The sequence below is a fragment of the Lactuca serriola genome, chromosome 2 (genome assembly GCF_051521515.1).
Source record: "Lactuca serriola cultivar US96UC23 chromosome 2, Lser_US96UC23_V15, whole genome shotgun sequence".
Lineage (NCBI taxonomy): Eukaryota > Viridiplantae > Streptophyta > Magnoliopsida > Asterales > Asteraceae > Lactuca > Lactuca serriola.
This window is the reverse complement of record NC_136409.1, coordinates 137304695-137331288: the sequence shown is the minus strand read 5'-3', so window position 1 is coordinate 137331288 and position 26594 is coordinate 137304695. Positions and strand designations below refer to the sequence as shown.

Here is a 26594-nt window from a genome sequence, read left to right as displayed (position 1 = left end):
TGATTCAAAAACCAATGAGTAGTTTCCACTTTCCATTCACCACACTTTTTTTGTTTACAAACAAACAAGTATATGTGCAACCATGTAGCCTTTTAACATTGAAAACCACACCATTAATGTTTACAACACAATCAATCAACCTCACTGACTTAATTCAGACAACACCTTGGTTCATTAGCTTCACGACTTGTTCAGACATCATCTTAAGCTCATTTGCAGCAGCAGAGGCTAATTCATTCGCGTATGCACTCTCTTCTCTCAGCCTTTTGTTTTCAATTTCTAATTGCTCTTTTGACTCTGTAATCTTGGCTACTTTCTCTTTGAGTTGTTCAATCTCAACTGCCTGATTAATTAACATGAAATTGGTAAATTATTTAAATATGTTTTTTCTTTTTTGTTATATGGAGACAAACCTGTGCTTTAATTGTGGTATTTTCTGAAAGAAGTTGTTTCAAGGCTGTGATTGTTTCTTCAAGTCCTTTACATTCATTGTTCTAAGGAAACACAATATTATTTAAGTAGTAATAATAATAAAAGTCCAATTATAACTTCAGTTTTTACCTTTTCGTTTAGTTGCTCTTGGATTGCTTCACTATATGTAAGCACTTCAACCTGATAGTAGAACAAACATCTTTCAATTTACTCAATTATTATATATTATATATTTTCTGTTGGAGTATTTTTAAATTTATTTTTGATGAAAAAACTTCATACATGTTGCAAGGGCTCTGATGTAGATTCTGAAGGAGAAGAGTAAGAAAGCCTTCTGGATTCAACAATAGCAAGAGTATGAGTATTTGCTGGAGGTGTAGGAGTAGGATTGCTTGTTGTAGACATGCCTCCACTTGATTTATCACTACCACTGGTCAAAGTCAAACCATCTCGTTTCTGGTCAAACCAAGTTAAAAACAAGATTTATCACTACTAAGTACTACCACTGATCTGAATTCAATAAAATAAAAAAAAAATTTAAACAGACCTGTGGCTTCTTGATCTTTTTGTCATCTTTTATGTGTGAGCCTTCATTAAGAGTAACATGCAGCTGGATGTTTTCATGATCCAAGCTTAAGTTGCGCCCTCTTTTTGGGAGATATGCAAGCTGCATATTTATCAGATTATTCAAGTTAAGCTAAATTACAGTTTTCGTCCCTATGGTTTGTTGAAAGTTACACATTTCATCCCCTGATAAAGAACTTTTAACGTTTTTCGTCCCTACAGTGAACTTTTTCAATGCTTTTCGTCCCTCCTGTTGACACTGTCGATATTAACCTTTAACCCCCATGTAAAATGACTAATTTGCCCTTTCTCTTACATGTATTATTATAATTATTATTAAGTTTTTAGGATTATTAAATCAATTGATATGGACAGAGTCAACTACAGGGACAAAAAGTGTTACAAAACTTCATTTCAGGGACGAAAAACATCAAAAAAAAAAAAATTAAGGGACAAAAACTTTAAATTTGAACAAGTACACATTGTGCATCCTATGTAGCATCCATGAAGTTGTTTATCACCATGTTGATTAAATTACAGTTTTAGTCCCTATGGTTTGTTGAAAATTACAGAAATCGTCTTCGTAAAAAACTTTTAGAGTAAATTACACGAATAGTCCCTATGATTTGCGGTAATTTGCGTGCTTGGTACCTAACTTATTTTTTTAACTCGGAAGGTCCCTACTGTTTGTTTTTGTTACGCGTTTGGTCCCTACTGTTTGTTTTTGTTATGCGCTTGGTCCCTGTCTTAACAAAAAAAACTGTTATTTAAATATGAAAAATGGTGGGGTAGGTAAGGTAAGATGATGGGGTGGGTTTGGGGGTGTATTTATTTAATATAATTAAAAAATCAAGGCCAAAATAGTCCTTTTAGGTAAGACAAGGACCAAGTGCATAATAAAAACAAACAATAGGGACCTTTCAAGTTTAAAAAAAAAGTTAGGGACCAAATGTGCAAATTACACTAAACCATAGGGACCATTCGTGTAATTTACTCAAACTTTTAACGCTTTCCGTCCTTAAAATGAAGTTTTGTAAGACTCTTCGTTCTTTGGGTTGACACTGTCTATATTAAACCGTCCACCCAATGTAAAATGACTATTTTGCCCATACTCTTAAATTTATAATCACTACATATCTTGCAATAGTAACTTTATATCATTAATCAAGATACAGAACTTCATTTTAGAGACAAAAAAACATAAAGAAAGACAGGGACGAAATCGTAATTTTACCTCCTCTTCCATGAAGGAATATCTGCTCCCTGGATCAGTCTGATGTGGAGATTTGGTTGAGACAAGGATCAGTCTTGTGAGACTTTGTATTTGGCTTAACAAAGCATCTTTAGCTTCTCCTTCATGCTCCAACTGATGTAACTCCTCTTTTAAAGATCGAATTTGATTTTGATATGTTTTGATAAGGGATTTTTCATCATTGATCTGAAAATATAAAGTTTTACTTTCAAAACTCTTAATAACAGATTTAATTCTCAAGTGCAGATAATTCAAATGCTCATAACCTTATTTTGTGCTGCTTGAATTTCAATGTGTTTTGCATGATGTGCAAATTTCAATGTGTTGTGTGTCTCCTCTGAATTGCTTGAAGAGGGAGTAACAGTGCAAATAAGCTGAAATAATAAATAAATAAATAAAATATATATGGGCATCAAATAGTAATAAATATGGAAGTTGCATAAAAGACTTACAGATACCCTTCCATGACCACTTAAAGAAGATTGAAGAAGTCTGGTTAATTTTGAGTCTCTGTATGGTATATGAGCAGCCCTTCCATCTGATAGTTTTGATATAACCTGTGACAATTTATTATTTATCACAAATCTTGTTTTTCCTTTTCTACCCTTGGAGATTATACTGATGAAGTAATGAGTTAATGAGAATGATTGAGGGATTACAGTTCCAAGAGTTAGGAGGCTTTTATTTATGTAGGCCCCTTCTTTTCTACGAATACCAGTAGTTTCAGCTTTAGAGCTCTCAGAGCCAGCTAGATCTATGAGGTTCTGTAAAACGAGGTAAAATGACGATAATACCCCTGGGGAAATATGTCTAAAATGAGGTTCAGGGGCATACCAGTTGCGACAAGTTAACAGCCTCCCCTTCAATATTTTCACCACATGGGCTACTCTCGATTGTCTATATGTAAAAAGTAAAATAGAAAAGATTAAAATAAGTTATGATATTTAATATTTTAAATACTTTTGGAAGCAAGAGGTGCTGTTAAAAATTAAAACAGCAATAAAAGAATGGAAAGAATAGATAATAAAATTTGGAATACACAGAAAATTATATTACCAGTGTAAATATTGTGTGACTTCTGCTGCTGTGCAGATTTAACTTTGTGGAAGCAACATGTCTTTGCTCTGAATTAGCAAAAAAAAATATATAAATTAAATTCCAATTAAAAAAACTAAATAACCAAAAAGTCCAATGAAATATTGCTATTACCTTCTCCTGCTGCAATAATGGAAAGGGCATGAGCAGGAGATAAAACAACTTCCTGTTTTACACCTTCAACAAAGGTTCCCTGCAATTGCAAACAATAATTATTGAAAAAATTTATTTTGATTTAATATTTTTGACTTGTTATAAAAGTATATAAAAGTTATACAACTTTACCTGATTGTCCTCTCTTATTCTTAGATGGTGTCCTGCTGGATTCAACAAATCATTAACAACCTGCAAGAAAAAAAAATAAGATAGTAACATTACAGACAAAAGGGACTCAACCATTCATACATTGACATGTGGCATGCTCTCCTAGGTCATGTACCATGCCTTATTGTTCCTTATTGTTGAATGTCAATAAATTTAGTTAGACTCCAGGTTTTTGATGTGTTCATTATTGATGTTTGCTGAAATCTGGAATGTGAAATGTGAAATTTGTATTCTTGTTTTTTTAGAAGGTTAAAATGGTAATTTTTCCCATTCAGAAGCTCACCTCATTGTATATTTCCAAATATGAGAGACGGAGGAGAAATTCACGAGATGGGGTCTGAAAACACATGAGGAAAATTAATGATTATTTCTCTTAAAACAATCAGATGTTTAGAAATGCATATTCATACCTCTTGAATGATACAAAAAGCATCCTTTATTGCCAATGGGATAATTCCAGGGGATCTCTGGTTTCCCTGTCTTGTGTGTATGATATGATCAAGGTAAAATAAATTCATTGGAATATAAAATTTCATTAAAATAAAAAAGTAAATTCATTGGAATACAAAAAGATACTTACATGCATAGTGTGAGTTTTCCCACTACTTGTCACACCATATGCAAAGATAGTTCCTGTTCTTATAATGGATCAAAAAATATATAAGAAAGAGAGAGTTGATAGAAACTAATAAGACACTTGCAAGAATGAGTGAATGACTCTTGTCTACAGATTCAAATAAATAAATGGAATCATATCCTTCCACATGTCTATTAACTTTTGGTAAAACTGCATACAATGACTTACCTTTATTTTATAAGATCCCTTGTGCTACTTTAATTCTAGAACTCTTGAAGTTCAATTAAAGAAACTATTTTGTACATCAAAGATTCATTAGCCCTTTAAGTTCCTATGATAAATATATTTGGATCCATTTCAAATTAAGTTAATCATTAAGGTTCATCAGCCCTTTAAGTTAATCATATCATGATGCCAATGCATATTTGTTCATTCTATTGCAATAAAACATGGTTTTCTTCAAAAGGGAAAAAAATAATAATAACATACCATTAATGCCTTCCATAGCACCACTGACAACATGTTGGGCTGCAATATCGTATACATGACGCGTAGTGATTGTAGGCCCAAAAACTTGATCTAGAAATATATTTAAAGAAAAGAAATGAGATTTCAAATGCCAATAAAGAAATAGAACCTACAATACTTGTGATAACTTCAATTATACAATATGCAAAACCAAGCTAAGCTTCTACCAGTTAATGGTGGAAACATTGATCAAAGCTGATAAACTAAAGCTTTTAACAAAGAAATCATTCTTAAATGAGGATCCTAAATAGGAACTGATACTCTCTTTACATTATCAACTTTTTCCATCTGATCTAGCACTTAAGCAAGCATAATTCTCTTATATTATTTATGCCTGCCATTTCTAGGATAATTAACAGCTATACAGTACATGTGTACTCCCTGGTTAATAATAACTTCTGCTATGTAGTACAAGTGTAATCACCTAGTTAAAAATTCTTTAAATCTGTCCACATATGTGATGATCATGACAGGAGTGGAGGTTATGTATGCAGGGATTACAGCTTTGTGATATTTGAAGTACAAATCTGAGAATGAGATGACAAATTGTGAAAGGGGAAGTTCCACAACAGCCACATGAAAGAATTGCTTATGCAATAGTTTATGACATGGTCTTCAGTTTCATAACTCATTAGATGTTCGACCAGATCTCCCTACTCTACAGTTACTTATCTCAAGAATACTAGCACAATCTATGGCAGTATGGAGTTCAAGATCTGGATATGAAATAGGGTTAAGTTGGTTATCATTGTAACCTACTTTTCTCAAATTCAAATTCCAATTCTAGAGCATGACTCCATGATTGTAAACATTGCAACAATAAATTTCACCACAAGCATCAGAATATTGTATCATACCATATGCAAAAGCTATTGAGGGAGTATTCTCATTCCGCACAATTGTTTCTCCATTAGCATACCATGCAATCTCCTCCCCTTGTCGTATTTCCCTAGGACTACTCCACACAAAATCAATTAATTTGTATACAACTTAACCAAAAGTAAATACATATCTGGATTTACATAAACACGCGCAAATTATTCCAAATTTGTTGACACAATTTGAGCACCTGAGAGGCCGGAATCGGATGGTGACTGAAACATTCTCTTTCAATCTCTCAGAATTCATTGTCGAACTCTTGGTGAAAAAGTATTCGTGCTTATTTCTAATTTTCTAGCTCGGATTATCAACTGAAGCTTCTAGAAATGTTTAGATGACAAAGCTGTAGAAGAAAGCGAATTGGCACATTTCAAGCTTGAATCGTTGGTTTGGATCCTCCATGGCTCGCCGCCATTGTTGAATTCATCACCAAATTTATTGTACAGTAGATCAAGCAACACGAAAATGTAATCAGCTTACCGAAGATCCTTCTTTCAGTGCTTTCGAGAATCGAGATTTAATAACAGAATAAGGATTTCGGAGAAAGATTTGGGATGAACACAATAATGAGGTTGATTTACAGAGAGATGTGTTTGAGTGAGAGGGGTAAGTGTGGGTGTGACAACTTGCAAACAACTAAACAAGTGAGTTTTAGCAGAAGCTTTTGTGCTTCCGTTGTAAGCAATTTACCCCCTTTTGGAAAGTAGACCAAAATTTTGAATAGTTGGATTATGAAATTATTAAGGGTCAATTACAGAAATAGTCCATGTGGTTATACAATAATTTTAGATTGGGTCCCTGAAAGATTTTTATTGCTGATTTGATCCCTAGGGTTTTAATTCATTTTGAATCAAGTCCCAATCATTAACATTGTTTATTTTTTTCGTTAAATATGTTCAAATTACTATTTCACCCTTGATGTCTTATTCACAAACCCATGTCCGCGCACCCACCCTTTTGAGATATCTTCTCGTCGATTTCTCAAACCCAACACATCGTCAGACACCACAACATCAGGCCTATGTTGCCACCTCTTCTTGCTACCCCCTCCAACCCCTAACCTAAGCACTCTTATCCTCAACCTCTCCAAGTAGTTATCCTCATTCTGCTCCCTCTCGTTCTTCTCTACTAGTCGATTTCTTGAGGTAGAAGACGAACGTGTCGAAACCATGAAAGTTGTAGTGGTTTTTGTTAATCAGTTTATGATTTTTTTTTTGGTTTCTTGTTCATTGATTTCTAGGGTTGCGCAATCGATTTATGGATTTCTTGTTCATGAATTACATTTGGGTTTTTTTTTGTTAATCGAATGTAACGTCCTAAAAGCCAAGGCAAAAATTTTCAATTTTTCAAAGGGAGATAAAAGCCATTTTCGTAAAGGTTTAACATCCATGGAAATAAAATCAGAGTATCACAACATAACATATCTCAAAATCATGAAATCTACTGGATAATGTGTACAGTCACGCATTCGCCTTCTCACGATCAGCTGAAGTACCTGAAATATTTAAATCCACAACTGTAAGCTAAAGCTTAGTGAGTCCCCTAAAATACCCCACATAACAGGATACATACAATGCATGCACACCATGGCCTTCAGCACATCACCTCCTAAACCTACAACATTAAGTTTGACTGCTCCCTTTGGGCCTACAACATTAACTAGACCGCCCTCAACCCACCCACAATATATCGACATATGCAAATAAACAGACTTACCAAACAAACAATCATAGATAATTATTAACAAATCTACCTGCCTAACAGATCACTACAACATAAGAGGATCCATATTGTAGTGTAAAGTATAATGAAAAAATTCACCTCACAAACGAAACATAAATAATTGTAGCTCGTCACATGCAAATATTGTTGGATTAGATGTCTAAGTCCATAACTATTATTGGTATGTACTCGACCCAAGAGTATCATGGTCCATTTTGGTTGCATGGCATCGGAACAATTGGATAGACAAGTGAGAAAAGGTTATTTATGATTTATATTAATATATTATAAGTTCTAATATATTAATATGAAATCATATTATTAAATTAGTATTGATCAAGAATTAATTTGAAATTAATTTTGTATTCAAAAGAGACTAACTAAATATATGGGTATTGATTATGTAAATCATTCATTCTTATATATGTGGGCTTGTGATCCATTGTCCTTCATGTTGGGCTTAACCCATGTGGTAACCCATGGATACTCCATGGAGGTTAAAACCCATAGATCATGAAGGAAATGGAAAGTCATGCACATTAGGGTTTACATGGTGTAACCCTAATGATCCACACTATATAAAGGATCCCATGGTTCATGAAATGACACTAGTGGATACATATAGTGAGGGCAAGGGATGATTTCATAGGGAGAACCAAAGTAACCTTTTTCTCAAGTTATTCCATTTGTTGGTGGTGTTGTGTGATTCCATTTGAGGCTTCCACACTATTGGGGCTAAGCTCTTAAAAATTCAAGACTTCAAGCTCCATCAAAAGGTATGTCATCTAACTAGACTTTTGTAGTATAGTTGCTCCATAATATGCTAGTTAGGATGATGGTTTGGAATTTTGTATTTTTGCATGTATAATAGTGAAAACATAGATCCAAGACACATAGGGTTACATGCACAACATAGGAGTGATAGAATGATCAAAACCCATCAGTGGTATCAGAGCCTAGGCTTGGTTTTCAATTTACTTGATGCAATTGCTGAAAAAATCGAAAAACTGGCTTTCTAAATAGTGGACTCGCTGAGTCCAAGGCAAAATCTGACCAACTCACCGAGTTTGTTCATACACTCAACGAGTTGGAGGCCTAGAGCGCAGATTTTCGACTTTTAAGGTTGGAATTGGACTAGAATCATTACCCTAAGCTGTTTTTGAACTTATAAACCTGTTTTTGATGTGGTAATGATCATTTTAATCCAATTCAAAAGATAATTGTCAAAAGTTTCATGTTTTGTATTAGTTTAATGGTTAGGCTAATTACATGAAAATTGTTTGATTTGAATTGTCTTGTTCAAATGAGTTTAATCTAGATCATAGTTTTTCTTGACATGTTTGTTTGTTTATTAGATGATCTTAATGGCCTTTAATGGAATCCATAACTTGTCCTTAAGTTATGGAAAACCAAAAGTCTTTTTTGTTAATGAGTCCTTAAAAAGTCATGAGTTATGGTTTTGAAGAGTTTTTTTTTCCATAAATTGTTTTATGACATCTATAACTTGTCCTTAAGTTGTGGATTTTTAAGAGTCTTGCCATTAAAATCCATATCAAACTCATATGTTATAGATTCCAAAAGTTTTTGAATTGTTCAAAACTTGCCTCAAGTTTTGGAATTTGTAAAGTTACACTTTGGAATACTTTAGTTCCAAACCCTAGAATTTTAAATAGTTTAAGGTTCAACCCTTATACTATTATAATATTATAGGTTTAATATTTATATATATATATATATATATATATATATATATATATATATATATATATGTATAAGAGTAAAAGTCAATCTTACCGTTAGTAGGCCTCATTCACAAAGCTGATCTATAAGGAGGTATAAGGTTATTGCTTATAAAATGACAGTTTAATGGGTGTCCACTCTCACCCACCGCTTCCTTGACTGGTAGAGGGTCGTTAGCCGAACGGGTAGGATAGGACTCTAATTCTCCCTTCATTAAAAGTATAATGATAAATATAAAGTAACTAAACACTTATAAATTCTCAATCTTAGTTACTTTAGGAAAATGTGAATATGGTGCTAACCTATGAAATTACACTTTGTACCTTATCAAGTCGTTGGTGGAGCGTGTATGGTTAACCGGCACACTAACATGGACTAGTAAGAGTGGCAAAGGCTAACTTAATGTTTATCATAGATTGGTGGAGCGCATGTGGTTAACCGGCACATCGATTAGGTGATAAAGTTAAGGGTACCAAGTTAATTTGCATGGTTATTCACACCTTGTTTGTGATCCTCGACATCCCAGTCACAAACTTGAGAAGGCACAATCGAGATTTAAACATGCCATTAAATAGTTCAATGAATCTCAAAGGATCTAGGAGTTTCAAGCCAATTAAAACTTAATGAACAATTTCGTTTTTCATGGTGGAAATTGGTAAATTGTCATTTACCTACCTTCAAATATTTTATAGCTTGGATTACGGCATCTCTCTTCCAAGTTATAAAATATTGTGTTGGGTCCTAGCCTTAATATTTCATATTGGGTGTTATATTCAGGACTTAAATCAACTAACTTGAATTTCTCCCATTATAGATGTCTGGTTCATACAACTATAGTCTTCCTAAATCCCTTGGAACAAGCTTTCCTAATGAAGATGATGTCCCGCGGTTGGATCATGGAAATCATACTTCTCTTCCTTCACCTCCTCCAATTATTCTCCCTGAACCACAAACTCGAAGACTTCAAAAATTCAAGGTCACTCAAGCCCTACTTGCAATGAAACATGAAGATGGAAGGCCTGTGTGTACTCACGTCTTGGAGATGAAGTCACATATCGACAGGATGAGAGTGTTGGGTGCCAAAATCTCAAGGAAGTTGGCTGTTGACTGGGTTCTTCAATCACTTCCTGAGTCATATAGTGAGTCCATTAAAGACTACTATGTGACATACCGCTACATGACCCTTATTGATCTTATCTATTTGCTTGTTGATGCTGAATCAACAATGTTTTGGCGCACTGGAAAAGTAAATTTGGGTGGAAGATCTACTTCTCAAACTTCCATGGACATTGACAATGGTAACATTGGAAGTCCAGAAAAGTTTTCTCTTCCCAATGGAAAGGGATTGGCCATGGTCAACCCGATTTACCAAATGGTAGAGAGAAAGGCTTAGTCTGTGATAGTCCCGTGTACCATCCCCAAAGAGTCTGTATGTTTTTACTGTCAAGAGAAGGGACATTGGAAGCGAAGCTGCCCTGACTACCAGAAAGATCTAAAAGAAAGTAGAGACAAAATGTTTGACTCTACTTCAGGTAAGTACACTATCTAACTCTGTTAAGTTTCTAATTGTTGATTCTTAATACATGATGTGACTAGGTTGCATTTTGATGTTCGGCAGGATCAAGCAAAGGGAAGGAAGCTTAAAAGAAGAGTATGCTGAATCTGATCGCGAAGATGGATTTCAATCGCATGGTTCGAAGATCGGATTTTTGAGCTACTGCTTGTGAGTTATGATAGATTGCTAGGAAATATGTAATAACATAGTTTTTTACTTGTAATTGCATTGTAAGGAAAAGTTTTTCCGCGTTTTATAAATAAATAAAAATTTGTTTTTGTTTTATATCTCCTTGCAATGGCATTTATGAAAAATTGATGTTTGTATGTATCTAGAAATATTGGAAGTATGAATTTGATTCTTTCATTTGTGGTAGTGTCTAAATTTACCAAATAAGGAAAGATTATCATCACCCAAGTTTTAAATGGACAGAAACTTGGAATCATGCAAGCTGTATTGTATGATGAATGAGAATTTTCATCTTTGGAAAATTAAGACTAATTCCTTGTTCACATGTATATGTGAGTCAAGTGAAGGACTAAGGGATCGAGTACACGTTCTTGTACACTGGTCAAGTCCACCACAAATATGGTTAAGACTATTCGTCATGATTTACTAAAGTTTAGTAAATATGGTTATACTTACAAGTTTAATAATAATTTTGAAACATTGGAAAAGTTTCAATGTATGGCAGAACGAATGAGAAGAATCAAATTAGGCAGAAAGATAAAAGTTTCTCAAATATGATAAGATGGGAGAGTACTTTAATATCATGTTTTATGATCATCTTAATGATTATGAAACCATATCACAATTGATGCTCTAAGGACATATTATTGCATTCTTATGGCTAAGAAGAGGAGTCATGAATTGTTGAAGTGGTTAAATCAAGAAGATGAGTCATACTTCGTTCCAAAACAATTCTTAGATTCATACTATAAGATTTTAACTTGAGTGACATATCTTAAAGAAGTTTTATAAAACTTCTCAAATGTAAGAGTAAAATGTTTTCTACTCTTGTACATTTGAAATTGGTAAGTTGTGATGTTTTGGATAAAACAAAGACCAACTAAGGCCAACTGTGTGAAGTGTTTGTCTTGATAAGAATCCTCACTAACTCTTGAATATTTGTTATCAATTAATGGTATTTGAAAAAAAGAAACTTATATGTCAAGAGGTCAGTGGAGTCTTTAAGATCCTGAAAGTGTTTCAAGAACTAATCAAGAATAAAACCTGTAGTTTATCACTAGCACACGACTTGAGGTTTGTAACCTATCATGCTGACATAATTCTTGTTCATTATATAACAAAATCTCGGGATGTCATGTTTCGATACAGACACATAAGCATAAACAAAACTTACATTTATTTACACTAATGATTTACATCTCCTTTAATCTCTCAGTGAAATATGTCTTCGTATTGATACCTGTGATACAAAGAAAACTGAGTGGGTTAGGCTTGGGAGCCTGGTGAGCATATAGGGTTTTCAACCCACAATAGTATAATTATTATATTTAATCATCAAACAATCAACCCAATTACCCATCCCCATTATCTTCTTTTAGTCTTCCCTAAAGATATTATCTCAAGGGCCATCTCCTATATCATATTTACTTCTCATCTCTTTATATCATATTTCCTTATATGTTTGTTCATAAGAACCTTTCCTAAGGATCATCGCCTACATCGCATAGACAATACTAATTCGGGGATTCCTCCCTCAATATGTGTCTAGCAAGGGTTAGGGTATCATCGCATGATTACGCAGCCACAACATCGCCTGGACTTGTAAATCATAATAAGGGTTAGTCTATCATCGCATGAATACGTAGCCACAACATCGCCTGGACTCGTAATTCATAATAAGGGTTAGTCTATCATCGCATGAATACGTAGCCACAACATCGCCTGGACTCGTAATTCATAATAAGGGTTAGACTATCATTGCATGAATACATAGCCACAACATCGCCTGGACTCGTAATTCATCACCTATATATCGTCACCTAATTATCATCACCATTATATCCTCACCTATCTCTCATCACATTTTTTTATCACACACCAACTATTTCATCTACCCATGTTCTACCCAACATATTTGTAGATAAAAATTACATATACAACTTATTTGAAAACTCGTATAAAACATTCATTCAGCATCCATCTCAAGTAAACGAACAATGTATAAACACATAGCATGTATTTCATAGCAAAGACTTCATATCTATGTGTAAGATGAAAGTGACTATACACTCACACATATAAACAACAATATATATACACATAGAACGTATTTTATAAAATACTTCATATTTATGTGTAAGATGAAAGTGACTATACACTCACTTTATTAGAAGTTGATTGGACAACACTACGACTTGTAGAAGTAGTATTCTTCACTAGACCTGGAAGATATTCACAAAAACCGGGCTCCTCACGGGCAGAGCTTCGGCTCGGGAATAACGCTCCTCGGGATCCTCGGGACTTCAGACTTGCTTCGGGGCTCGGGGTTGATATCGGGGCTTCGGGGGGTTAAAATAGGGCTTAGATAGGGTATCGAGAGTGGGAGAGTAAGAGAATAGCAACCAAAATCACCTGCCCTTCGATTTCTATTTATAGGGCTGAAATACTGAATTCACGTCGTGAAATCTCAAAATTCACGTCATGAGTTCAGTCAGGCAGTCGTCATTGCGTTCGTCATCAGTCCACTTGCTCTGGAAGGCTTTAGAAGGCGTCAGTACTGAATTCACGTCGTGAACACTGTTTTCACGTCGTGAACTCTGACACATTGTTGGGGTTCGCGCCCCGAACTTCAGAAATTCATAACTTTCGCATACGAACTCCGTTTTCGACGTTATTTATATGCACGCGTAGCTAAAAACATGATCTAAAATTTTCATTTAGACTCCATCGGCTAATTTTGACTTTATTTTTATTATATTATTTTTAGTAGGTCGGGACAGGAAAACTCCATTAGAAAATCATAACTCCTTCGTCTGACGTCCGTTTTCGTCTGTCTTTCCGTTGTTACACTACTATCGATGAGATCTTAAATTCTCATTTATATTGTTTTGGATAAATATCACTCTAATGTAAATTCACTATTTACGTCGCGCTGTGTCGTGCCAGTTCTGTCGCAAAACTTCGACAGGTCATAACTTCTTCGTTATAACTCGGATTTCGACATTCTTTATATATTCGGAAACCTTGTAACATAAACTACATCTTAGTTACGATTACTCCTTCTAAATAATCTTTCCCAAAAAAAGTCATTTTTGACGCTTATCGTCTCTAAATTGACTAGCTCTGATCTACGGGCGTTACACCTTGTGCTTCCATGTGGCAAGAAATTAAGATTGAACAAGTTCAATCCATATGAGTTTGAATTTGTCACTAACCTTGTCTTGTGATTATGGTTTTGACAAATTCACATGGATAGGAACACATACACCATAAAATCTAAGTTTCATAAGGTTTCTCTTCGATTCATGAAAATGATGGTGAGGAAACGCTTTCACTAAGAAGATTTTAAGGAGATAGCAATTTTGATGTTTGCATTCTCAAATTCGATCATGATTACAAAATCCCTCTTCATGGTTTGAATTGTGAGAATGGCAAAAGGTCTAAACATTATCATTACGACATCCATCTTCATAATTGTTTAGACACACATGTAAGCTATCTAAGGAAAGGTGTATGATTTTGAGAAACTTAGATAAAGTTTTATCGAAGCATCTTGTATTAGAAATATGAACTTTGGTAATGAAAGTCAATGAGGCATCGATTTCTAGAAGTCCAGTTGATTTCTGAGTACGTGTCAGAGCTAGTGGGAACATAAGTGTTATGCTGGTAAGATAATAATTATTATGTTAGTGGGAGCATAATTAATTATGCTAAATATCGCAAGTTGGCAATGTTAATTATAGAAAACAAAAGTTTCAATTCGTGAAGTTGCAGGGGTTGAAAAAGTTGTTTTGCTATAATTAAAGGAGAGGAAATTATACTTCATTTCAAATCTAAAAGCTTAGATTGTGAGATTTTAATCAAATTTAGTCATGATTACATTATTTGTGTTCTAAAATTCGATTATGATTACGACATCCCTTTTGATAATTTGAAATATGAGAACATGGAAAATTATAAGAAATATTGTAGCTAAAGATTGGTCAAGTATCATGTCTTTATGTGAGACATCACTAATCGTGTCTTGTATGCTTCGGATATAGGATCGATTGCATGTGCTATAATACTTATCCGTTCTAAATTTTCCAAATGCCTAGGGAATTAAGAGGGAAAAAGGAAAAGAATCGGATATGACTGAAATGATTAAGCCATTATCGAGGACAATCCGAGGTTTACCTAAGATTGGTTTCTCATGGTCAGTTGGAAGTATGGTGTAAAATTTTGGAGAGGGACCATATTGACATATTCTGAAAAGAGGCAACTCTTGTTTAGAAGTAAGAGTCAAAATGGGAATATGGAAATGGTTCTATAGGAGGAAGTTATTCTTCAAATCTGTGTAAGATTAGAAAAAAAAAACTTAATGCAAGAAGGATGCTCAAAGGAAAGTACTTTGAATGTGAGACTTCGTTTCCATGGAATTGATCTCCATTGGAATACTTTGTAATGTTTGTTGCCAAGTCTTTGTGACTTTTGTGCATAGTCATTATAAGAGGACCAATGCATATGAATTTAAAATCTAATAGATTACAGTAAATGACAAGAATTTGGTATTCTTATATTTACAATAAGGATTTGGGATTGTGAAAGGAGCATAATTGGAATCATGTTCAATTGGTCTATTTCACAAAGTAAGGATCATAGACAAACATAGTGTGCATACTTGGAGTATGGCATAACTATTGTTTGGACAAACATAGTGTGCATGCTTGGAGCATGACATGACTATTGTTTCAGTTCAAGTATTAAGTTGATTATTTGAAACATTATGCAATTAATAATGTGTAATCAATATTGTGATTAAATAAAAGATGTTTTATTTATATTCATAAGTTTTGAGACCATATTGGATTCGATTACTCTTGTGTTTCACTTTGCATGTTTTGACTTCCCGAATAACTAATTTATTCAAACCATCCACAGTCGATCATACTTTGGAAGTAGGTATTGAGGAAAGACTATCATGAATGGGTCTGTAGTTTGTCTGGGACAAAGTGGCTGCAGTGTTCATGAGTGCTCGACCCGAGAGTAGCATGGTCCATTTGGGTTGCATGACATCGGAACAGTTGGATAGATAAGTGAGAAAAGGTTATTTATGATTTATATTAATATATTATAAGTTCTAATATATTAATATGAAATCATATTATTTAATTAGTATTGATCAAGAATTAATTTTGTGATCAAAAGAGACTAATTAAATATATGGGTATTGATTATGTAAATCATTCATTCTTATATATGTGGGCTTGTGATCCATTGTCCTTCATGTTGGGCTTAACCCATGTGGTAACCCATGGATACTCCATGGAGGTTAAAATCCATGGATCATGAAGGAAATGGAAAGTCATGCACATTAGGGTTTACATGGTGTAACCCTAATGATCCACACTATATAAAGGATCCCATTGTTCATGAAATGGAACTAGTGGATACACATAGTGAGGGCAAGGGACGATTTCATAAGGAGAACCAAAGTAACCTTCTTCTCAAGTTATTCCATTTGTTGGTGGTGTTGTGCGATTCCATTTGAGGCTTCCACACTATTGGGGCTAAGCTCTTAAAGGTTCAAGACTTCAAGCTCCATCAAAAGGTATGTCATCTAACTAGAATTTTGTACTATAGTTGCTTTATAATATGCTAGTTAGGATGATGGTTTGGAATTTTGTATTTTTGCATGTATAATAGTGAAAACATAGATCCAAGGCACATAGGGTTGCATGCGTACCATAGGAGTGTTAAAATGCATAAAACCCATCAAATATAAGTACAACACCCTATTGAACATTAAACAAGGGTCAAAGCTCAATCTATGACCTAAAATCATAAAGTTTGGCATTGGTGCCTTCGACACGCAAAAACACAGTGAGGAGACTCACCTCGAAGTGCTAAATAAATCAGATAAAAGCTCGGGTTGTTGATCTGGGAAATCTCCGCACTAAACATCATCAAATAATACTCAAATAATAATTGGGTCATAGACCATAACTGGGATTCTAGTTCATTTGACCAACACCAGGGTAAAAGACCATTTTACACTTTCCTCACTTGGCCCAATATCCAAGGCCCGACCCAATGGGACCAAAAAGCCCAAAACATCCCAAACCTCTAAATGATACCTAAATCCCATTATAGGCCCAAATCCAATAAGGCCCAAAGCCTAGCAATGCCCAAAGTTTAGGAATGCTAATGGCCCAAAACCCTAATAGTCCAATTATGGCCCAAAACGCAAAAGCCCAAAACCAGGCTTGGTATGTTGCACGTACTTGATGTACGCCCTGCGTACTAGGCTGCATGCATGATCGCAAACATGGACATGTACGTGTAACGTAATCTTGTGTATGCTCAGCGTACGCGCCCATTAAGCACTTTTTCCTTAAGTGCTTAATACTTGCATTCCAACATCCAAATTACAGGTCCAAGTCTAGTGGAATGTCTTAATCCATAAAGTTCTTAACTTGGAGCCTTTGCATGGCTTAAAGGGATCCAATACTCGTTTTTTTTACCATTAAGACTCATAATAAGAGTCCTAATTCTTGTATGGCCCAAAACAAGACATCAAGGTAACATTTTTATGCATAAGGAACATTAGAGAGGCTAAGATCTAGCATTTCCAACTCCTGGAGTAACTCATACTCACAAGGAGGACTTATAGGGCCAAACATACCAAAACAAAGCCCTAAACTAGATCTAGCAATTAGATTTACCAAGGTGGAAGCTTTTTACTTTAAAAATCTTGCAAATTTGATGAAGATTCTGGATCTTCAAGCTCGAATTCCACCAAAGCTTCACCACCAAGCTTTAAAGTATCAAAAAACACTACAAGATCACAAAAATGGCTCACAAACACTCAAATGTGTAACGCTCTAAAAATTCCAACCAATTTAAACTTTTCAAAAACAACCCAGTTTCGTTAAGTTATTACAAAAAGGTTTTCAATATAATTATTATCAGAGTCTTCCCAGAACCATATCATAAAACATAAACATGAGGAGTGGTACGATCATGCCTTGGCCTTGCCACGGTCTCCTGAAGTACCTGACACATTTAAACCACAACTGTAAGCCCGAAAGCTTAGTGAGATACCCCCAAAATACCAACCACATATACCATACACATAACATGTCATATCATAACAGAGCACAGAACAACCATGCACTTCGGATCTACTGTGTGACTGGTCCTCCGTACTGGGCCTTCAGTCCACCTGGTCCACCCTCCGAGTCTAGCCATATACATCAAGTCTACAATGTGATTGGTCCGCCTGCACTGGGCCTTCAATCCACCTGGTCCACTCTCTAAGTCTAGCCATAGACATCGAGTCTATAGTATGATTGGTCCGCCCGCACCGGGCCTTCAATCCACCTGGTCCACTCTCTGAGTCTACAGTATGACTGATCCGCCCGCACCGTGCCTTCAGTCGGCCTGGTCCACTCCCCAAGCCTCGGCACGTCTGGTCTGCCCTCTTGGGGACTACAGCCTATCCGGATCGCTCGCTGGGCCTTCGGGATAACCGTTCCGCCCTGGGTATGTTGGCCTACAACACAAAGCAGGACCCGCCTCAACCCAACCCCAGTCCAACAACCATGTACACATAAACATACAATCATATAACAATTCACATCCAATCAAACCGATCTAGCAGATCACATAACATAACATCATCCTAACCAGGATACCGACCTAACCGGTCATTAGCATAGCATCATCCTATATACCAGGATACCGACCTTAACCAGGTCTCTAACATATACCATCCTAACTACCAGGATGCAAACATAGCAAAGCAATAACATAACAACGATACCCTGATTACAATCCGATAAAGGGTCGGCCTTGGTGTCGTAGACCCTGTTGATATACTGATGATAACTTACCTCGCCACTGATGACTGAAAAGATAAGATCACGCTGCTCCAACCTCCAACACGAACTCCACCACTGATCAATACCAAAAGCCTGAGCTCAATAAGTACCAATATTTACCGAAATACCCCCGGAGGTCAACTGGTCAACTCTTGGTAAAAGTCCAAGTCCTCAGTCAAAGTCAACCTTCCAGACCGACTCTACTCGCCGATTCAACCCGCTGACTCGTCGAGTCCCTATACTCAGAACTCCCAGTCCACGACTCAACTCGCCGAGTCCAACAAACTCTGAGTCCTTTCTCGCTCAACTCACCGAGTCGTCCCTCGACTCATCGATTCACAGCTCAACCAAAAAGGTTAGGACTCCACGACCAGACTCGCCGAGTCCAAGAACAGACTCGACGAGTCCAAGGCAACATTCAACATACTCGCCGAGTTGTTCTTCCAACTCATCGAGTTCCTGTCTATCTTCATCCAACTCGCCGAGTTCACCCATGTGACTCGCCGAGTACCTCTAGTTCTTAATCCATACAGTGGCTTTCCAAGCCATACAGTGGTTTTCCAAGCCATGCAGGGGCTCCAAACCATAGATCCACTCCCCTACAACCCATCCATCACGTAAAGTGGCAAACTTTACGTGAATCCAAAGAGATCTAAGCATAATACACTCTTGGGCTAAGGTTTGGGACAAAAGAACTTCACCTACATCTCTTGAACATAGACTTTATGGCTCCTTGGATCATTACAAGCCTAAATCTGAGGTAGCAACCTCAGATCTTACACCAAACTCGAGATGGACCTCATTTATGCCCCCAAAAAACCCCACAATTGATAGATCTAGATGCACAAAAGCTCAAGAACATATCTATTACCTCCAATGCAAGATCCCACTGAAGTAGACCTCGAATCTATACCACTCCCTTGCTGCAATCCCTTAGTCTTCAGGTTCCCTTTTCAAGATTTCCTTTCCTAAAGCTCCAATTTCACTAACAATGGAGTTCCACTCGATTTCTAAGGTTTTCAGGCTCTCAAGGGTGGTAAGGAGGCTGAAAAAGGGATGATATGTTCTTTATATAGGGCATAACCCCCGAGATTAGGGTTTTCTCCTTTCAGCATCAACTCGTCGAGTCCCAACTACTGACTCGGCGAGTTGGTCACTTAACCCACAACCAAATCCCGCTCCAACTTAGCAAGTCGGAATACCTACTCGTCGAGTCCCCGCCTTAATTTACACTTTATCCCTTGAACAATACTTCTGAATTTTTGGGACGTTACAAAATGGAGGCTAGGGTTTTGTTCTTAGTGATTAGAGGGATGGAGGTTGGTCATATCAAGGTCCAAGAGCAACTTAAGGAGTTTAAATAGGGCATAAACCCTAAAAATTAGGGTTTGCCCTTGATGATCGTACGCCCAACATACATCCACGTACGACCAGCGTATATGGGTGCCTCCATGTCCAAGCCAACGAGCCAGTACGCTTAACGTACTAATAGCGTACGCCCAACGTAATCAGCTAGGTACCAAAGTGTAATAAATTTTAAATGAAGGGCTAAAAGGGAAAATACACGAATGCAATGTTACATAAACGACCCAAAACAGGGTGTTACATCTTTTAAGTTCCAAAAAATGATTTTAGATTTATGAGTGGGTGTTTGTTCTTGAGCATTGTGTGTGCCTTTTGAATAACAAACCAAAAAAAATCTAGAGAGAGTGAGAGTAGGTGTGTGTATGTTTGTATGTACATGAGTATGTATATGTGTCTATTGTTCTTGAGTTTTGAATAAGTATCCAAAAAAAAATCTGGATGTAACGGTAGGTAAGAAATAAGAGAGAGAGAGAGAGAGAGAGAGAGAGAGAGAGAGAAAGAAAGAAAGAAAAAGAGAGAGAGAGATGTGGGCCTATTTGTTTTTAATATTTATTAAATATTAAAAAAAGGAAGAAGTGTATAATAGTCTTTTCAATTATGTGAGGGACCTTTTCCACATACAAACATGGTCAAAATGATTATCAATCCAAAAAAAGTTGTGATTTGGACCAAATCCCGTAAAAAATACATACCATAGGGACCATTTTTGCAATTTTGTCTTATAAATAATAGAAAAATAAGTTAAGAATAATAAGGGTATATAAGTAAATTCACATACTTTTAACAGTTTAAACTAAGCGGTATTAATAATGGGGGACTTCATTCAAAATAAATTGAAACCTTAGGGATGAAATCAACAATAAAAATCTTTTAGGGACCTAATCCAAATGTTCATACAAACACATGGACTATTTCTGTAATTTACCCAAATATTAATTTATAAGTTATTTCAAGTATCTATTTGATTGTCGGCTGGAAATAGAAATGGAAACGGGGCCGGGAAACTTGGGACCCCAATTTTATCCTTATTATCGTCCCCATCCCCATCGGGGAATACAAATGAATCCACATCCATACCCCAAACAAGGAATCATGGATTTCTTTTTCTATTTTAATATGAAATCTTTTACATAAAGAAAAACTGTAAATCTCAATTTTACCAACATAAGTTTAAAGATTTTATAAAACATAAAAATATTTATAGATTGCATAAAAACTATAACTATTTTTCTTCCAATTTAAATACATATATGAAAAAACATATGTGGAAAATCAAGTAGAAAAAAGTTATCAGAGTGTTATTTGAGGTGATGATAGATAAACCAAGGAAAAAACACTTATACACAGGGTTAAATTAGACAATTGAAGAAGGAAAAGTATAATTTCAACTAAATAATTATTAATGAGTTGGGTTACTCACTTACTCAGACCAAATTTTAGGTATTATATAATTTACTATAAATATATGTTTTGTATTATTTTTATATATTAATATCTATTGGGGCCAGTCCAGGGCGGAGGACTTGGGGTATCCCCATCCCCGCTTTTTTTATTTGGGGATTCCCCATCCCCGGTCAACTTGGGGATTCCCTGGTCAAACCAGGTGCGGGTTTTAGATTCCCCATTGGGTATGGGTTTTTTTTCATCCCTAACTGGAAAATAGATTTGAGAGTAAATTACAGTTTTGGTGACTGTGTTTTGTTCCAATATGCACTTTTGGTCTAACTTTTACAATATTGATATAGATGGTCCTTATGGTTACCAAATCTTACACTAAAGATCCCTGAGGGTGTTATTGTCTATAGCTCAGTTAAATGTATGTTACATGATGAAAATGCCCTTATTTTTATCTTCTTTTTTAATTTGTTATCATTTTATTTTTTTGTTATTTTTTAAACTTGAGGAACCATTTATGTAAAGTAGTCAACCTCACTCTCTTTCCTCCTTTCTTCTAAGGTGACCCTTCGACCACCAATCACTACCCATTACCTCACCTACGTAATTGGCGTAACCGCTGATTGGCAACGCCGTGGAGCAATTACTCTTTATTGATTTTTGATTTTATAGACAAAATGAGAAACAAGAGTACTGAGGCGTGAGTGATGATGTGAGACTAAGAGATTTATATCGGTTTCTCATTTCTCTTGATCGACTTAGTAACTTCTCCCCATCATCGTCTTCCATTTCATGTAATCTACCAAATACCATGAAGTGTGTATCCTAATTAGACCTTGCAAATGATCAGGCCTGCTTAGGATAAATATAATGAATTAGGTATCCTACTTATGACTGGTTTTCTTTAGGTTTTGCCAAATGAAATCCTACATGGGATAATCATTAATAACATGTTCTCATATGTGGCTTGTCCCTCACTTATATCAGTAACCTAGTTCACATATCGGTTAAATAATGTTGATTCCTTAAGTTTCTCATCTCCATAGCAGACAACGAGATTCTTTATGATTGCTTTCTCCCCACTCGAATTTGCACTTCCAAGACAAAATAACACCGTGAAAAAAGTTTAATGTCTTCCCTAATTCCTTGGTATGTTGATTATGATCATTTTTTAGCAAATAGTTTTTTTTGTTTATTTCAAACTGACCCCAAATTTTGAAGATGATCTTGCAACTGTTAAATATGAGGTTTCTTGTCTCAACCATCTTGAATCGCAAAATACTAAAACCCTAGAACATTTAGGGTTCTGTCACAAGAATTAAGGAGATGTGTCATGAGATTTTATTAATTTATTCATCACTAATAAATTAACAAATTGGATCCCATATATACTCATGTCACTAACTGCTTAAATTTGTCATTATGTGTAATCCAAAAGGACTCTAGTATTAATAATAACATTACCAACTATTATGAACGTGGGCATTATTTCCAACAATTCAAATCATTATGGATTAAGTATTTTCTTCACCTGATGTAATGTAATTGGTATTGATATTGAATGAAGTTTGCATTGGCATTATTATAGGTGGTATTGTAATATAATAGTTAGTAATATCAAAGTACAATGATATTACCAAAACGAAGACAAGAAACACATGATTCCACTTCCCATATGAGCCACGTATGAGAACGACTCATTAATGATTGTCCTATATAGGATGTCATGTAAGTGAACCCTGAAAAAACATATCATAAGAACTAAATGTATACAAAAACAACAAGGACTTATTTTGTAAAAAAAAACATTAAGGACTAAATATGTACAAACCATGAACTTAATATGAAATAGTCGATCATAAGGACTGAATGTGTATAAAAACAATAAGTTCAAGGGCTTATTTTATAAAAAAATAACAATAAAGACTAAACGTGTACATTACAAAAACTATGCTGCCATATTAAGTCATTATCCTTTTAAAAAAACATAAGTTGAAAGAGTTTTAGTTATAATGGTTGAAAACAATTTACAAACGAAATTCAAACTAATATGGTTTAAGATAAATATTTATGCCAAGACCTATGATCTTTCTCTCTCTCTTTCTCTCTCTCTCTCTCTCTGTGTGTGTGTGTGTGTGTATATGTATATATATATATATATATATATATATATATATATATATATATACACACACACACATTTGTGTATGTTTTTATTCTAACTAGGAAAAGGCCCATGCTTTGCACGGGTCATTCTTTTTAGAAAAAAATGAAGGGTAGAAGACTATGTTTGATGAAAATTCCAAAAAATAAAGAAAATTGGTTGAATTTAGCAACTTTTTAGAAAATATATGACGAAAGTTTGAATGTTAAAAAGTTCGGGTTGATAATAAAAGAAAAAAAAGTATCAAAGTAAAATAATGTTGAAAAATATGAGACAAAACTGTAAATGGATTAAAGAAACAAAGCACTTTTGAGAAAATATAAAAAAACATGTGAGAAAAGTCACAACCGAATCGTTTTAGAAAAAAAATAAAGGATAGAAGAATACGGTAGACGAAAATGATAAAGAATAAAGAAAAATGGTTGTAAAGAAGTAAAAGTGAAAGTTTAGCAACAAAAATATAAAGAAGTAAAAATAAAATGACGAAATTATAAAAATGAAAAGTTTGTTGAAACTTTAGTGACGAAATTATAAAGAAATAAAATAAAGTGGTCAAATTATGAAGAGGAGTGACAAAAATACAAAGAAGTAAAAATAAAGTGACAAAATTATAAAAATGAAAAATTTGTTGAAACTTTAGTGGCAAAATTAAAAAGAAGTAAAATAAAGTGGTCAAATTATGAAGATGAGAAGTTTCCTGTTGAAACTTCTCTTGTCCTTTATATATATATATATATATACTAATAAAAGAGTAGTCATTTTCCCATGTGTCACTATAAATATATATACTAATAAAAGAGTAGTCATTTTCCCATGTGTCACTATATTAGACCTCTTAATTAATATGATGTCACTTGTCATTCTATTAGTTCTCAATTTTAAATTTATTAGACCTCCTAATCAATGTGATGTTATTTGTCAATCTATTTATTCTCTATTTTGAATTTTAAATTTTATATTATTGTTTTCATTAATTCACAAATAAAAAATGTCTAATATATATTAAAAATTAATTATATATATTTATTTGAATCAACGATTATAATTTCACAAAACTAATAAAAATATATCGTATTTAATAATTTATTTAAAATAATTAATTATTAATTTTGAGGTTTTACTATAAAATTTCAATTAATTTTATAACCGTAGTTTCCACATGTTATAAACTAGTATATATATATATATATATATATATATATATATATATATATATATATATATATATAATGTTTTTTAATACCGGTAACATAATTTTTTTATTTTATGTAACTTTTAGTTAAATATAATTTTCAATTTAATTTTTATTATAACTATTATTATTGTTGAGTAATTAAAAAAACTATCTGGTTGGATATTTTCAATTATCTAAAAGATAAACTTTATATATTTTTTTAGTTTATTTGATATTTCAATGATTTCAAAATGATTTCAACAGATGAATACAATTATGTTTAATTTTTCAATTTAATGTTAAATTAACTATGATTATATCTAATTAATTTAAAACACTCATGGGTTGTTTGTATGCCTTTTCCAGAGTATGATAAAAGGTAAGAGGCGTGTTCGGCACAGAGCATTTGAGAGCTTGTAGCTTCTAGCATTTGACAAAACGTTCCGTTTTGAATAGAAAGTCTTGTTCGGCACTACAAGTTTTTAGCGTTTAGTTTAAACAAAACGCTCCAAATTTAAATGTTACTTCATGTAGCGTTTAACAAAACGTTATCCACTACAAGCTACCCGCTACCAACTAATTTTACCAAACACGCCCTAGGTCTGACTCAGTTATTTAGACCATTTGATACCATAATTCAAAACCTCTGGATCCTAAACATAACACATGTTGAATCAATCAAGCATTGACTCAATCAGATCAGATTTAGTCTTAGAGTACCAAATTGTCCCTTATTTGTTGTTTAACTATTGTTCAATGTAGTATTTAACTAAAATTTTCAATGTAATTAAATATTTTTTTTTGTGTAGTAGAAAAATGACATCTTTATCTGGTTTTCAAACATTTTGGATTAAAATTGTTTTTAAGACGAAAAGTACACTTCAGACTAACATTCCAAAAAAAACAAAAACTATTATGAGATTTTAAGAACAAGCCTGAAATCTGATGAACAATTCTGAAATTTCGAAAAAAAATGCTTCGTGTTTTACTAAAATCTAACAAAATGTCAAAGAAACATAACAAATAAGAAGTAGGTATGATACAATGACTTAAAATGTGAAATTTGATTGAAAAATCGGTTATATTAAACATTTCGAAATGACCATTTCAAATATGGACGAGAGAGTTTTTGAAAAATATTTAATACAAATGAGAAAAAAATAAACACTATACATTACGAGCAAGTCCGGAATTACTTATTCCTTAGTGTAAAAAAAAATTGGCCAAATGCATTAATTCTACACATTTTGTGGTCATTTTTATAAATAAATATCTCTAAAATTTAATGATGCAACCTTTCGACTTGTAATTTAATATACTTTGATTATGTTCAATATAATAACTTGAAAGAATTTAAGTAAACTAAAATATGCTAAAAAAAACTAGTTTCTTAAATAACTGAAAAAATGTAAATTCGTTGGTGAACATAAAACCTAAATCGAAATGTCACATAAACTTGAAAATTTCCATATGGAAACATAGCCAGTTATAGATTTTAGACAGCAACGGCAAAACCAACAAATAGGCAAATACAAAACACATCATATTTAGCAAGACTTAAACCAATGTCGGGCACACAATGTTTGTATGAAAGTTTCTTTTTGCATTAATATTTAATTTCGTTTTATACTAGGATCATAATATGTTGCAACACAACAAAATCCGCCAATTTATAAACTAACTAGTTCTCAAAATTGCTTATCCACTAAAGTATAATGTTTCTTATTTAGGTAATTTAGCAATTATTATATAGTTTATAACAGAATACCATATACAA

At 34.1% G+C, this 26594-nt stretch overlaps 1 protein-coding gene across 1 annotated transcript; it reads right to left on the bottom strand.

Annotated features, from left to right (window-relative positions):
• On the bottom strand, positions 1-6326 carry LOC145086840 (kinesin-like protein KIN-7L, chloroplastic). The gene is made up of 19 exons (XM_079024677.1): positions 5842-6326; positions 5630-5727; positions 4734-4823; positions 4248-4300; positions 4078-4143; positions 3951-4004; positions 3629-3688; positions 3458-3536; positions 3305-3372; positions 3083-3145; positions 2908-3012; positions 2701-2805; positions 2515-2622; positions 2231-2434; positions 980-1099; positions 715-888; positions 562-612; positions 414-494; positions 1-343 (listed from the first exon to the last, which is right to left on the bottom strand). The coding sequence occupies exons 1-19, from the start codon at positions 5898-5900 to the stop codon at positions 155-157; spliced, it is 1827 nt and encodes a 608-aa protein (XP_078880803.1). The 5' UTR covers positions 5901-6326; the 3' UTR covers positions 1-154.
• Positions 6327-26594: the final 20268 nt, after the last annotated feature.